We start from the raw sequence: 16,308 nt of genomic DNA on the forward strand, positions 1-16,308 counted from the left end.
CATGATGTTTTTTAATAGCTAACACTTGTTGTTTAATAGCTAACATTAATAAGTGCTAGGCACCATTTCAAAGAATTCACATAACCATTTTAGCCAGGCATGGTGGCACACATTTATAATCCCAGCATTTGGGAGGCTGAGACAGGATAGCAGTTTGCAGACAGCCTCAGCTATTTTGTGAGGCCTTCTGCAACCTAGTGAGACACTGTTTCAAAATAAAGGATAAAAAAAAATAGCTGGGTTTGGTGGTGCACACTTGTAATCCCCCACTCTTGGGGGGCCGAGACAGGAGGATAGCAAGGGTTTGAAGCCAGCTTCAGCTACTTGGTGAGACTTTCAGCAACTTAGTGAGACCCTGTTTCCAAATAAAATATAAAAAGAAAAAGGTCTGGGAGTATAGCCTGGAGGTAGAAAGCCTCTGGGTTCCACCCCCAGTACCACCACCAAAAAAAAAAAAAAAAAATAGGGGTGTACTAGCTTAGAGGTAGACTGTGCCTGGGTTTCATCCTCAGTACTGCAGAAAGAAAGACAGAGGGGCCATTTTTAGAAAGTTAAAATGGCTTATTCCCCATACAGCTAGTTAAAAAGATGGTACATTCAATTCAGCTCCAGAATCTTAGCCTTGTATAAATTGCTGGGTAACCCTTCTTAGAGCTTTATTTCTCAAAATTCTTTGACTAGACCTTGAAACATTCTTAAATGTAAGGTGTTATCAGAGCATCGGTGGTTATTGATGAAATATAGTGTTAGTTTGCTGTCCTAAAAGAGCTAAACTTTGATTTTATATCATTTGATTTATGTCTTCAGTTTACCTACCATCTTTTATAGAATAAATTTCTTGGATATAGTACGTACAGATATAGAAGCATCTAGGGTTTTTTGTTTGTTTGTTTGTTTTGTTTTGTTTTTTTGTTGTTGGTTGTGGTGGTGGTTTTTTGCGGTACTGGAGATGGAACCCAGAGGCATTATACCTCCGAGCTTCACCTCCAGCCCTATTTTTTATTCTTTATTTTGAAACAGGGTCTCACTAAGTTGCAAATGGCCTAAGTAGCTGAGGCTGTTTGTGAACCACGATCCTCCGGTCTCGGCCTCCCGAATGCTAGGATTACAAGTGCGCACCACCATGCCCAGTGAAGCATCTAGTTTTAACAGAATATTTTCTTTGTCTGTACATGCTGTGTGGATTGCAGATGAATGTGTAATTTCGCCTTTCCTCTCTAGGTCCCACCGCATCAGCCTGGTCCTCCTGTGGTGGGTGCCCTTCAGCCACCTGCTTTCACGCCTCCTCTAGGAATTCCTCCTCCAGGGTTTGGTCCTGGTGTTCCTCCTCCACCACCGCCACCACCATTTTTGCGTCCAGGGTTCAATCCAATGCATTTACCGCCAGGTAAGTCGATAAGTTGTGTGAGAGTGCTTTTTTTAGAACTTGAAATGAAAATTATATTGCATAAATTGACATTATTTTTCTTACTCTAGGGTTTCTTCCTCCTGGACCCCCACCTCCTATAACTCCACCAGTATCCATTCCTCCTCCTCACACTCCACCAATAAGCATCCCAAATTGTAAGCATGTTTCTCCTTTGTGTTCACTTGACCTCTTGGAGCTGGGGTAGGAGGGAGAGTGAACCAGTAATTAGGATCTGTAGTATGGCAGAAGAATGTTGACCAGGAAAATAAGTAATTACTCAGCTTCACATGTTGATGTAATTATATTCCTTAGCTACTATCGCTGGTATAAATGAAGACACTACAAAAGACTTATCTATTGGAAATCCCATTCCAACAGTGGTGTCTGGGGCTAGAGGAAATGCCGAGTCTGGTGACAGTGTGAAAATGTATGGTTCTGCTGTGCCACCTGCTGCACCCACAAACCTGCCTACCCCTCCTGTAACCCAGCCCGTTGCACTTCTTGGTAAGTTTGTTTTTTTATCTTTAGTTCTTTCCCCCCTTAAGTTGGGTCTTTTTTTAATAATGTAAATTTTGGTAAAAAGCCAAACTAAACCTAGAGCTAGTTTTCTTTGAGGAAGATTTTATAAATCGAATGTTTACACTTGGTCTTTACCAAGAAACAACCTTGGGGGTGAAATCATATTTGTCTTGAAATAAAAGGTCAGATTTGTATGTCTTGATTTGGTATAAGAAATGATTAAAGTAATCTCTATGCATAGGAATTGGTTCAAGATTCATGATTGACATAATCTCAGATCCTTCTAGCTTTAGAAGAGGTATTTCTTTGATAAAAATAAGTGTTTTTCTGTCTGAACCAGTTTTTATTTATTTGAAACTTTTAAGGGCTTTGGTAGCTTTTTATTGTAGGCTGGCAAAGAAAGCATCTTTTATACATTGCAATAACATGACTCTGATTTCTGAGTAATAGTTGCACATTCTGAAAATCTCTCCTGGTGACTCCTCAGTTTTCTACTGTTGAAGCTTATCTTTTAGACTCTTAACCCACATCATCACTGTGATCAAGGGAGGTATGACTTAAGATTGTTTACATCTTCAAGAGGGTTTACTAGCTTGCTTAAATTATAACTATATCACATAACTGTTAGAATAAACCATCTTTAAATTAGTAAGTTGTTAAATTTGAAGTGGTATTGCCAAGTATAATTAACATTTGATTCTCCTAGTAGGGAGTTAATACTTGCTGAGTGTTTTACAGCATTCTGGCCCTAGGGGCCCATGATAATTTTCAGAGGTACTGTGTATATACATTTGCTTTCTCCATTGGTTATCTCTGAGATGTAGGACTGTGGGACATTCGTGATGGATAGAGGGCTTATTTTTTTACCTTTCAGTATTATTGGAAATATCTTATGTATGTGCCACATTTTTAATAAAAACTAATTTGCTTGTAAATAGCATGCTGTATTCTGCCCTCTCAAACTGAGCTGAGGCCCAGAGTAAACTTAAATCTTTTCATTTCCCTTAGTACACATAATTGGGTAATGATAAAAGGGGATTTGGGATTAAATTTATCACAAGTAATGAAGCAGTCTTTATAATGATAGAAAATTATTTGTTTAATGAGGAAGTTGCTGAAGAGGTCTATACAGTAATGGGAATAATACAGTAGAAACAACTCCGGACTGGGAACCCCTTAAGGAACCTTATGTCTCAGGTTTCAGTTTCTTAGGCTTGTTTTTTTTTCTCATACTTATGATAAGGTGGTTACACAAGAACCATATCCCTTTCTTCCACATCCTCTCTACTCACATACACTCTCAACTATGAATTCATTTGAGATAAAGTCTCCCTGTCTAGGTCCATAAATAAGAGGCCAGCTGAAACTGTTTACAAAATTATGCGCATTTGTGTTTTTCTCTGGGCCTAGTAAATTCATTGAATGAATGAAAATATTTGGTGATCTCCAAGAGTTTAATAACCACTGCTTTCAAGCAACACTAAAGAGTAAGTACCTGCCTCTTATTTCTTACTGCTACTGAACAGGCAATTTCACCTTTATATCCAACATATGAAACAAAGTAACACAGCTCAGAAGTTGGTAAGCTTGAAAAGTAAATTTAGTAGTCTTAGTACTACTAGGAAAATAATTAGACTCCACATCTCCTTCACATTTCTCCTACCTGGTATCTCCGGCTGGGTGTCTGTCCCCTCCTGCTCCAGTGAATGGAAGGTTCGTGAAGGAAGACATGGCGTAGAGAGGAGCAGTTTTCACTACAGGGCTATCAGTGCTTCGCACCTCTATCTTGTCTGTTGCTTTTAAAACAGTTTAAAATATAAAATCTGTTTTTAATCCTGGATGGTCTAAAATTTGAAACAAAACAAAATGCAAACTGTTTATTACACTAAGTACTTTGAACTAGAATTCATTAGTTCTAGTTGCTAGAAAGTCTTCAGTCAGAAATTTTGTAAAGAGTATCACATAAATTTTAACATTTTAAAAGAGAAATGAGTTTCTTAAAACTCCTAAAGTTTAACAAAAAGTTTAATATAAAAGTCTCCTTGAACTGACTTTTACATCATGGCAAAACCAGCCCTTTGGAGAAGGGACTTGTATTTCTCTGCTCAACGGCCATTATTTCCACTCAGTCCAGCACCATTGACATGATCCCGTTTTTCTTACATCACCAGTGTTCCAGGATCATTCTTTTGCCCTCTAGTTGCCATCCTCCCATGATCGTCTGTCCTAAAATTCATATGGGGATCCAGTCCCTGCAGCATTTCTTGGGCATGTCTGTCACCATTTAATTCCAGTGGTAACATTTCCTTTGTAAACTTTTTCAACGTGTGGTGTCCACTTGGCAGGTTCAGAGCTACTTTTTCAAAATAAGATTTTTTTTTAATATATTCGCAAGTAAAGGAGAACTGGCTCAAAAGACTAACCATAATTCCTCATTTGACGAAGGAACACAGTGATTACATTTTGTAGCACTAAAGGATCAGTGATTGGGTTGACTGTTGTGATCCAGGTGTGTGGAGTACGGGGACTGCGATCTTCTGGTTTCCTCTTGGTGCTCTGAGGTTTTCCTTTAAGTTAATAAAAGGAAATACTACACCAGTCAGAAAACTTTCAGCCCAGAAGTTGATACTGGACTCTTATTCTCTCATCTGTAGAGGGGAATAAAAATGGTGCCGACACACCACATGGCCTGGTTTAGTGGGCTAACACATAAATCACCTGCCACAGGGTAGGCAGCAGTGAGTAGTGGGTGCCGTCACAGGTAAGAGCAGTCAGATGATGCTGAGAACACCCAGATTGCTTGTACTTTGCACTTGTAAAGTTTAAATTACTTCAGCTGTGATTCGTTGTAAATTCTGCTTTGATGGCAAACAGGAAACAATCTTTTCGGGGAAAAGTATATTTTAGCATAGTGCCTAGAGTACTTTTAAAGTAGATCAAACCAAATCATAAATGCACACATATTACATCATTTTTCTTACTGAGAAAATAGAAAATGTTTTAAGTCATAGTAGTGTTTCATTTAATTAGCACAACTTGATATCTTAATTCTTTTCTGTTAATGACAGCTAATAGATTCTTATAATGGGAAGTAAATGTGTCGTTGAGACTTAACTGAGTTCTTGGATCATGATTTTGGAAATGTGCCAATATTTTTAGACTATCAGTGGCAAACAAACTTTCAACCTATCTCCAAAAAGTCTGTATTGAGGCCTGACCATAAGGGCAAAGGGTATTGAGGTACTTTAAGGATGATTTGGTGTAAAGAGTTTTCTGTATCTTCAGACTTGAATATGTATGTTAGTGTGGGAGGATCTGCCAGCTTCTGGAGCTGAGCTGAGGTAGCCCCTGCTACTGAATGCGGAGAGAACTCAACTCCCATTGTGTAGAGATTTTGATTCTTTTACTAATAATAATCATCTGGAAATAAACTACTAGATATGCAATAACCATTATTATTTGGATTTTAAAAAATCTGTACTTAGTACCTCAGGGGCCAGAGTAGCTAGTACAGTCATCTAGCAGAAGAAGAGTATTAAAGGCATTGGCAATTCAGACCATCTCTTGACTGTATAAGTGTCTGTGTTTACTCTCCAGAAGCTTTGTATAACATGTATCTTTAATGTGTACAGCATATTTTTATTAAAAAGTTCATTGTAAATGTGAAGTTTGGGTTACTTGGTGTTCCAAAAAATAAAAAGAATACACAAAAAAAATGTTTGTTTGTGTTACCTATCTCTATTGTGTTACCAGGATATCCAAGATATGTTTTCAGTCAAAAACTACTCTATATTGAATTTATTTCTATTGTGAAAACTTAAGACCTCTTGACCAAATACATTTATTCACTAATAATTAATATGAAGAGAGATTCTCCTCAATTTTTGTTAACACTACTTCAGATGATGGCAAAATTTATAAATAAGGATTGAGTATTAAAGAGTCACATGTTTTGGGCCTATCAAGTTCAGTTGCTAGACAGTATTGTGATACATACTTCGGTTTCTGAATAATTTCAGTGGACATTGAATTGATGATGCTAAACTTGGACATGTCAAAAAAATAGTGGAGACAATTGGTTTGTGAGTTAACTATATTTAAACAGGTATGCTTGCTTTTATGCAATAGTTAAACTTACCTGGAATGTGAAGAATTTATCAGCAATTTCCATATTTGACTTACGGTGATTCACTTAATTTTGAGTTTTTTTTCCTGGTCTCTGTCTAGAATATTATGGGTGGTTTTTGTTTTTGTTTTTAACATACACAGCTAGTAATTTTTAACATTTGAAGTGTACTAGTAGTTTATTAGTCGTTGGCATTGAAAGAAAAACTGGAGATTATAGAAATTAGTTTTTAAGAATGGACACAATTTTTTAGTTATGTTAACATTTTTATTTGAACTTTAGTATAATATTACATTAAATTATAAACAAAAAGAATATCCAAATGTTTGATTTGGTGCCAAGAAGCCTAATGACTATCCAATGAAAGTGTTCTTTGAAAGCTTTTGTACTCTGAATGTTGCATTATGCTATTCCACTAGTATTACATAATAGCAGTGGTTCTTTTTCCTTTGTTGCTGGTGCTGGTGTTGTGTGTGTGAGAGTGAGTGAGAGCGAGGGAGCACTGGATATTGAACCCAGGGCCATTCTACCTCAGAGTCACCCCCAGCCTGATTTTTTATATTTTACTTGGATACCTGGGAGTGTTTTGAAAACAAATATACCTTGGTGTTATCAATTGGTGAATCTAGGTAAGAAAATACATGTATTAAGGTACTGTTTTTTCAGTTTACTGAAAGTTTGAAATAAATACAAGAAAACACCTTTTGCTGAAAAGTGTGTGTAATGCACATGTGTGTGCGCGCATGTGCCTAGACATCTTCAGGCATTTATAAGAGGTGAGTGGTTGATCACTCTTTTCCTTATGTAAGGGAAATTCCATTTTAACTTTATGCAAAATGCTACAGTGACAGTTTCTTGTTGGGGCTGAATTTAAAAAAACTGCAACTAGAAACAGAAAGGAATGCTCAAAGAAAAGTGCATTCTTTTTCAAAGTTTAGGTCTTCCTAGGTTTGTGCTGAAAAAAAATTTTCACCAGTGGAGAGACCTGGACCCTGTAGCCTCTGTTCTTGTCCCAAGAGGTATTTTCTTGAGGAGGCCGGGCATCGCCTCTGGGGCCCCCACACATCCTCACCGTTCTCCTGCAGTACTGCACGTCTCCTCAAGGCCCGCTGTGTGCCGGGCGCCCTTCTAGGTGCTGAACACACCAGGATGAGATGAGCTAAAGGAAACTTACAAGTTCATAGCCTAGTGGGAGCTTGGGTAATGACGTTTCATATGGATATATTTCTATGGGTATTTGAAGGAATCACAGGGACATGCCATTTTTAATAGGATGAGGAAGCATGGAAAGAAACCCAAATAGAAGAGAGAGTAAGTTATATACATGCAGAGGAAAATCAAACCAGGTAAAAGGAATGAAAGATATATGTCTGAATTAAGAGGGAACCTGGTGTTTTGAGAAACCACAGCAGGGTGGGGTGTTGCCAGTACAAGTGGAGCAGAGTGAGCGATGCGGGAGGAGCAGCAAGAGAAGGTGGCCAGGGTAGGTACAAGTGCAGTGAGTGTACCTTTACTTGTTTAAGGGATTGCTGTGGCTGACCAATAGGAAATAGACGTAGGAGTTAGCAGAGGAGAGACATGGGAGCCATTGTACTGGTGCAGTGTGTTTTCAGTATGGATTTATTTTTAATAGAGAACCTTTAGAATTGCCTCATTACTTAAATATGGAATATGAAGACTCGAGAATAAAGATTTTCATCGAGAGCTGCTCACAAGTGTGACTGTCATTTCTAAGATGCACAGATGTCAGAGGAGTGGCTTGGAATAGGCAGTATCAAATTTACATGTTGAATGTTTTAACTTTGATACCCAGGTGCAAGTGTCAAATCAACTAGATAAAATCTAGAAATGTAAATTCAGGTGATATCAGGTAATGGTAATATTTAAAGCCAAAGGAGCCTATAAGATAATTTAAGGAGAAGATATATAGAGGTATCCAGAGGGCAGAGCTGAAGAAGTCTTCAACATTTAACTTTTGAGAATACAACACTTGAGAGTTGGAGGCATACATCATTCCGCTTAGCTCGAAGCCCTGCGGGTCTGAGGCAAGCCTCACTGTAATGGGCATGCCGAGCTCCTTGCGATGAAGTGACCCTCCAAGAATGCAGCTACAAGTGGTGGGTGAGCCAGAACTCCAGGAGCCTTGCTCGGACCCTGTGCTGTTTTGTCTGGCAGAGGACACTGAGAAGGTGCTGCTGGTAAGCTAAGAAGTGTAAATAGAGGGTGATATTCTGGAGGCCCTTGTGGAGAGTTCTTAGGAAGGAGGGAAAGACAAACTGCCCGGTGACACTGATAAAGTGTTGGCAGCTTGCCGAACTGGATTTAACAAAATGAAGGCTCCCAACGACATTGAGAAAAGTGGTTTCGTTGAAATAATGTGTTTGAAAACCCAATATGTAAGGTCAGGGTTTTAAAAAAAAAAGATGAAGAAATGAATGTAATTGTGACTGAACATCCTGAGATTGACTGTATAGGGGAACAGTAAGATGGGTAGTAGCTGAAAGAAGATGCAAGGTGAGTTGTTTTTCTAAAAATTGACAAAACTATAGCATTCTAATTATTGGGAAACTCAGTGGAGGTGAAATCTTTGGTCTGATAAATAAGAGCTACGTGCTAGATTGATAGATGGGTGAGGACCAAGATCTTTGGAACACAGATGGTCACAGCCAGGAGTAATGTGAATTCTGATGGCAGGTGGAAGAAAAGGTCTTTTGCAAAAGGCCTTTAAAAAACCAATAAACCAGCCAGGATAAAGTTAAAAAATTGTTATGTCCATATAATGGGATATTACTTGGTAATTTAAAAAAATGAAGTGCTACACATGCTTCACAACGTGAATGGCTTTGGAAAGGTGTCGGGTGAAAGAAGCCAGCCACGAAAGACCACATATTCTATGATTCCATGTGTATGAGACTAGGCAAGTTCATAGAGAAATAGGATAATGTAGTTAGTTGCCTGGTGCTCAGGGGTAAAGGAAAAAATGAGTGATGATTAAGGATGCAGGGTTTCATTTGAGGATAATGAAAATGTCCTAAGGTTGCTTTTGGTGGTTGCCTGATACTATGAGCATACCAAAAAACCTTTGAATTGTGTACTTTTGTGTGTAAGTTGTAGTCTGAATTTTATCTTGGGTGAAGTTGTAGGACAACTTTTTAAAAACTAAGTAGAGGAAAGATTAAATGTGTAAAATAGGACAGGGACATGAACATGAATTGACCTAAAAAAATGTTGGGATTATTGGGCAGAGTTAAGGGTGCACTTGAGGTTGTAGAATAAAAACTTGTAAATGAGACCAGTCAGCATGCCAAAGTTTGACCATATTTAAGTGCAGATTAGGTAGAAGAGTTGGAATTAAAGTCATTGTTAGGGTTTCACCAGGCAGGTGTGCGCTGGAGGCAGGTAAGAGCAATGGGGAAAAGGATCCTGGGGTCTAGAGCCTGGTTTGATGGAAGGCCGGGAAGGGGCTCCCAGAAAGTGACCTAGAGAGCAGAGAGTGGGATGCCTGGAAAGAGAATTGGGGGACACTGAGGTTGCTGATGCTGAAGTGAAATGCACTGCTTTCTGGGAGAGGTGGCAGTGGCAGATGGGAGTTGCAATTGCTGGACAAAGGATGTGGAGAGGACAGCTCCCCAGCTTGCTCACTCCACCCACCCATAGCCACCACCTCACCTTTCCACCCGGGTCTCTGCTGCTTAATATTGCACTTAAATTTCACATTTCCCACAGTGTCAATTCTTTATTAAATGTTTGTGTCTCTTAATGGTATACAGTGCAGTTCTTGGCAGGAAGTCACCCTGTTCTTGTATGTGCTTTTGCATCTCTACGCTGTCCTGAGATGGTCTGCATTGGTCTCCAACCATGCAGTCTCCCACCTCCCCTGTAATGAACTTGTTCTTCATTTCACATGATAGCAATGGTGTCTTTCCCTCATTTTTTAGCTGTGAGAGCCACTTGGGGGATCATCATAGGAAATGTCCAGAGTTTGGCTATTTTGAGTTAAATTTCAATATATTTCTTGCCAAAACTGAATTCAGACATTTAGGGATTTTTTTTGGTCTGCCATAAAATCTTGCTATATTAGAAACCACAATTTATGTAATGTGATGTTTTGCCTTTATCCGCACCTTTCTCACTTCTAGGGGTACACATACTCAGCTTCCTAAGGACATTTCCATTGAAGTTGTCCATTTCCATTGTATTGGTGTTACCGTAGGAAATTTGTCACTCGTATCTAAACGTTGTTTCTCTTCCTAGAGACCCTATCTCACATTAACGCCTCCATCCACTCAGTCATTCACAGCAAAAAGCTGTGGTCCATCTCTCATTCTCGGTCCTCCCACTAACTGTCTTGTCTCAGCCCCAACACTTCTGTCCATTTAGCCCTTCATCTCTGCTGTTGTGTTCTTAGAATGAACACTTAAGTGCCATGTCTTCCCCTTCTACATTCCTTTATGCTACTTGCCAGAAGGATCGTTCCTCCCTGCTCATAATTTCTCTTCTGCTTCCCTCCATCACTTAGGTAATATGTCCAGATTTCTTGTGATATATGAGGCCTCCGGATTTTCTTGGCCCACCTGATCGGCCTTAGAGGCCTCAACTTCTGTGCTTTTTTTTTTTTTTTGCTTTGCTTTTATCAAAAGTTATGTTGCATTACGTTCCACTACATTCCAGTGCACCAGCTGCCAGGCCCTTGAAACACTGTTCCTTTTTTGACTAGCTGTGCCCTTTTTCACACTGACCTTACAGATTCTGGCCTTGCTCTGAGATCCGTGCCAGATGTCCCTGTGACCACCCGGATCCCAGCTGGCCCCCAGTTTCACCGTGCTTTGTACTAGCTTGTGCCCCCTGTAGCTATTGAAATTTGTTTCTGCTAGACTTTGCTCCCTTTGAAGGAAAGGAAGATTTCACTCGTTCCTAGCCTATTATATGAGTTGGTGTGAAGCTCAGATGTTTAATATGTGTAAATAAATTTAAGCTTTGTAACTCTTAAGGACTTGCCAGGGATAGAGCACAGGCTACTTCCAGATAAAATTAGTTATTGCTTTATGTGCCCTTTTGACCTTGAAAATATACTATACATTCTACTGGTTTACGCACATACATTTCTACTGGTTTACACGTAATATAAAGTAAGGCATAATCTCTGCAAATGACAAGGAACCACCGATGAGTCTATTTTAAGAATTAGTAAACTATTTCATAAACAAGTGTTGCAGCCCAATGCAGTGGTATACACCTGTAATCTCAGTACTTAGGAGGCTGAGACCCAGAGGGTTGCAGGTTCAAGGACAGCTTCAGCAAATAGTCAGACTTGGCAACCTAGGAGACCCTGCTTACAAAGTAAAAATCAGACTCATGGTGTAGCTTGGAGATAGAATGCCCCTGGGTTCAATCCCCAGTAACACAACACACACACACAAAAAAAAAAAAGTTGCCTGTTTTCTGAGCAAGGTTGAGGTGGATTTGTATTCTTTGGCCACTGTCAGATTGGTATTGAGGAAGTCTGATCCTCTTTAATAGACTTTTTGCAACCCACTCCTGTTTTTTTAGCATTTAGAAATTTGGCTTTGGCTCCTTCGGCCATTTGTAGATAGGCATTGGAATGTGTCACACTGACCCCACCCCCCAGCAATGAACATTGGTCCTTTTAGTCTGAAAACAAATCTTGTCCATTAAAAGCTGATAGAAAAGTAGTTTGGTTGACTTGAAGTTTTTTTATATACTTTTATATAATGAGACTTCTCTTAAATTGAGACTGAACCTGGTTATTGTATACTTTATATTCTTTGTTCTAAGTTAAGTTGACAGATAATGAGACTCCTTTAAAAAAAAAAAATGAAAACGGGCATGGTGGTGCATGCTTGTAATCCTAGCATTTGGGAGTCTGAGACAAGGTGGTTTGAGTGCAGCCTCCGTTAGTGAGGCTCTTTGCAACTCAGTGAGACCCTGTTTCAAAATAAAGAATAAATACATAGGGCTGGGGATGTAGCTCAAAGGTAGAATTCCCCTGGGTTCCATCCACAGTACCGCAAAAAAAAAAAAAAAAAAAAAAAAGTGTCTTAAGTGCTTTTGTTTTAAAGTATATACTCCATGCTAACCATTCTTTATTTAGCCCTTTATCGCTGCTGCTAGATTTTTAGAATTAAAATCTAACTGACAATATCAAAGTGCTGTGAAGAGTGTTTTAGATTGCTGCTGGGTTTCCTTTGGTTCTAAAATATGGTCTACGTCGTCATCCTGTGTGTGTGTGCATTGTCTGGAACTGTCCTAAGAACAGTCCGAAGAGTCTGAGGAACTGGAATCGTCTTATCTGTTTCAAAAAGTATCTGGGTTTTTGCCTTTATAATTAGTATTTCTCAACTTTAGGCCTGAAAACTGTAAGCTAGTTATATTTAGGTTGATTTCAAAATGTGATGGATGTTAAGAGAACAGGAGGAATTAAGATCCTAATTATCTTTTTTTTTGGGGGGGGTGGAAGGTAGTAGTTATTAGAGTTTGAAATCAGCAGCATTCTACAACTCTTTCATCTTTTGTTTTGAAACAGTTTTTCACTAGGTTACTGAGAGTTTTGCTGAGGCTGTCCTTGGACCAGCCATGCACCACCATATCCAGACATAAGTTATTGGTTATGAATGATGGGCTGATGAGTTTGTAAGATTCTTATACCAGAATGAGCAAGCCCTCACATAAATGGTTAAATAAAACTAGTAAGTCCTTACTTTAAACAGCACCAGCTTCAGAAGAATGAGCAGTTTCTAGTTATCAGAAATGAAAAATGTTTTTGTGGGGTTTTCAAAATCAAATATTTAGTGTTAGGGTTCTTCTCAAAGCTTTCTAAATAGATGTATGTGTGGAACAATAACTTTCAGCAGTTGACAAGCAGTCGGTGAACCCACTCTATTTTATTTTATTTGATCTCAGCAAGTGGCAGATATTATTACTGCCCATTTTATAAACCAAATACTGAGGCATGTGTCAGGTCAATCATGGGTCAGATTATATTTCACCAAAACATCTCTCAGCATTTAGAAGGATTTTGTTTAATACAAAACTGGTGAGAACTCACATTAAAAGAGATGTGAAATAACTCTAAAATATACACATAGTTTTCAGATCCACCTCGGTGTCCCGTCTGACAATATTGGTTTACAATGGCAAAGACTTTATAGAAATTCTTAAATTAGTATTATTTATGTGGAAAATGTAGAGACATGCAGGACTAGTTGAATCAAGTTATAAACCTAAAATAACATGTTGGGAAAGAGATGAAATTACTTCATAGTAAAGTACTGGGTTTTTCTGTAAGTGTCACAGGCATTTCTGTTACCATTGCCAAGTGGTGATCAAAACCCATAACTTGCTCAAAGACCTTTCTGCGTTACATGGATAAGTAGTATATTTTGATAATATCTGGATCATTTCCCATAGTCCATGTGACTCCTTTGGATCATAATATTTGCCTTATGATACTTATATTTGCAAAGAAAGACACCTGATCCCTTTTTGTTATGTAAGTGGAGACCCCAAACAAATCCTTATGTCCCATATGATTAAAAATGATGGGCTGTTGAGTTTGTAAGATTCTTACACTGCAATGAGCAAGCCCCTCGCATAAAATGGTTAAATAAGACTAGTAGGTCCTTACTTCAAACAGCACTATCTTCGGAAGAATGAGCAGAGAGTAGCTGAACATTCAGCATTTTTCACTATCATGTCTAGCAAGCTACACACTTTAAGAAGAAACTGTAAAAGTGAACTTTATACACTTGTATATGGATCTTTCTTTTATAAACTTTAGTGCTTAGATGGTGCGTGTGAGCCAGGCCCACGTCTATAATCCGTGTACTTGGGAAGCTGAAAGAGGATTGCAGATTCCAGGACAGCATCAGTGAATAGTGAGACTCATCAACCTAGCAAGACCCTTTCCAAATAAGTAAAATCAATTGGGGTTGTGCCTTGGAGGGAGAATGCCTCAGGGTTTAGCCCCCAGTACCACAAGAAAAAAATGTATGTGGCGTGGCTACTGCGGGAGGCATATTAGCAATACTAAATTGACATGAAGCCAGGCATGGTGGCGCACGCTTGTAATCCCCACGCTTGGGAGGCAGAGACAGGAGGATCACACAGGTTCGAAGCCAGCCGCACGCGCTGGCTTAGGAGACCCTGTTTCCAAATAAAAATGTAAATATAGGTCTGGGAGTGTAGCCCGGAGGTAGAAGGGCTTCCAGGAACCCCAGTACCACCAAAAAATAAATAAATAAATTGACATGAAATCGGTTCTTTCTTACTGGATTTTCTAGATCAGTGACTTGGCACAGTTTGCAAATTTTTACACCTAAGCCAGGCATGGTGGTATAAGTGTAGGTGAAATAAGATGCTTGAGGCCAGCCTCAGCGACTTAGACCCTGTTCAAAATTAAAAGTTCTTGGTTGTATGTAGCTTGGAGGTAAAACGTTTCTGGGTTCAATCCGCAGTACCAAAAAAAGGTACACCTGAAATTTTTCCAATTGGTTCACTAATTATAGTGAATGCTTTTCTTTATTTCTTAGCACACTTTCTCAAGTTTTAAGTAGTAGGAGTGGTAAACGAGTTTCTAATGAAGACTACAGAATATGATAAAATACTCTTCTGAAATGCATATTACAGTTATCTTTTCCAGCATATTTTGGCCTCTACCTATACTGAATGCTTAAAAGCTGAGTCTTAAGATTGATAACTTTCCATTCTAATGGGCCCTCACTCTGGACAGACTGGCACCTGGCATGAAATTTAAGATTGTGGATTGAATTTTATTTTTCAATAAACCTCACAGGATACACCTGAAAATAGAGTGGTCTCTTCTGTTATTGACATGTTTGTTTTTGCTGTCTTTCAGGCACTCAGGGTGTTGCACCTGGTCCTGTCATTGGTCTCCAGGCACCATCTACTGGTCTTCTTGGTGCCCGACCTGGCCTCATCCCTCTCCAGCGCCCACCAGGAATGCCTCCGCCTCACCTACAGCGATTCCCTCTGATGCCCCCCCGCCCCATGCCACCACACATGATGCACAGAGGGCCGCCACCAGGACCAGGGGGCTTCCCAATGCCTCCACCGCATGGAATGAAAGGGCCCTTCCCACCGCACGGCCCCTTTGTTAGGCCCGGAGGGATGCCAGGGCTTGGGGGCCCAGGGCCAGGCCCTGGGGGCCCTGAAGACAGAGACGCAAGGCAGCAACAATCGCAGCCGCAGCAACAACAGCAGCAGCAGCAGCAGCAGCCACCGCCACCACAGCAGCAACAGCAGCAGCAGCAGCAGCAGCAACCACCATCACAGCAGCAGCCGCCAGCTCAACAGCAGCAGCAGCAGTTTAGAAATGATAACAGGCAGCAGTTCAATTCAGGTAGAGACCAAGAAAGGTTTGGAAGAAGATCTTTTGGAAATAGGGTGGAAAATGACCGGGAACGGTATGGGAGCCGTAATGATGATAGAGATAGTAGTAATCGTGAAAGGAGAGAGTGGGGAAGAAGGAGCCCTGACCGGGACAGGCACAGAGACTTGGAAGAGAGAAATAGACGCTCTAGTGGGCATCGAGACAGAGAAAGAGATTCTAGAGATAGAGAGTCTCGTAGAGAGAAGGAAGAAAGCCGAGGAAAGGAAAAGCCTGAGGTGACTGACAGGTCAGGTGGTAACAAAACCATGGAACCTCCCAGTAGCCAAGTGGGAAACGTAGAAGCTGTTTCAGAACTTGCTAAGGGGGAGGCCGAGGCCGCAGTGGTAAAACCTTCTGAAGAGTTGCCTGCTGAGTCTACCTCATCCGTTGACCCTGAGAAGGATTCTGGCTCAGCAGCAGAGGCTCCTCGCTAGAGACTGGAATTTGTCAAATGTGACAGTGACGCTTGTGGAGTGTAGAGCTTGAGGTGTACAGATGCTGTATTATATTTGCTCCTGCTATCTCACAGCCCCGCAGTAGTTGGTGGGGAGTTGTAAGCAATTTGATTGCTTCCCTTCTATTTAAAAATAGCTACAAAATAACAAAAATACTGAAAATATGAATAAAACCCTTTTTGCTGTAACTTTTTAAAAGTTTTGACTTTAAAAAGTTTACAAAATCGTAATTAGAAGTGCTCTCTATTTTTTTTTTAATTTAAGACAAGGTAACGGTGAAAGCTCCTCAAAACAATAGGGATGTTTTTAATAAACTCTATTTTCGTAACAAACTTTAACGTGTGCTATTCTTCCTACACTGCATTAAGGTAGAAAAGGATTGTTCACCATC

At 39.8% G+C, this 16,308-nt stretch overlaps 1 protein-coding gene across 3 annotated transcripts in view; it reads left to right on the plus strand.

Moving 5' to 3' along the window:
• SCAF4 (SR-related CTD associated factor 4) overlaps positions 1–15,896 on the plus strand; it is a gene marked incomplete at both ends in the record, with an annotated part of 57,561 nt that extends 41,665 nt beyond the window's left edge. For 2 of the 3 annotated variants that reach the window (XM_080696681.1, XM_080696682.1), the window contains 4 exons: positions 1,222–1,387; positions 1,477–1,563; positions 1,721–1,912; positions 14,929–15,896. In XM_080696681.1, the coding sequence (XP_080552807.1) occupies positions 1,222–1,387; positions 1,477–1,563; positions 1,721–1,912; positions 14,929–15,896 (1,413 nt within the window). The remainder of the gene's footprint in view (positions 1–1,221; positions 1,388–1,476; positions 1,564–1,720; positions 1,913–14,928) is intronic. The other variant, XM_080696683.1, reaches the window with a different exon arrangement.
• Positions 15,897–16,308: the final 412 nt, after the last annotated feature.

The sequence above is a fragment of the Muscardinus avellanarius genome, assembly GCF_963383645.1.
Source record: "Muscardinus avellanarius genome assembly, chromosome: 5".
NCBI lineage: Eukaryota > Metazoa > Chordata > Mammalia > Rodentia > Gliridae > Muscardinus > Muscardinus avellanarius.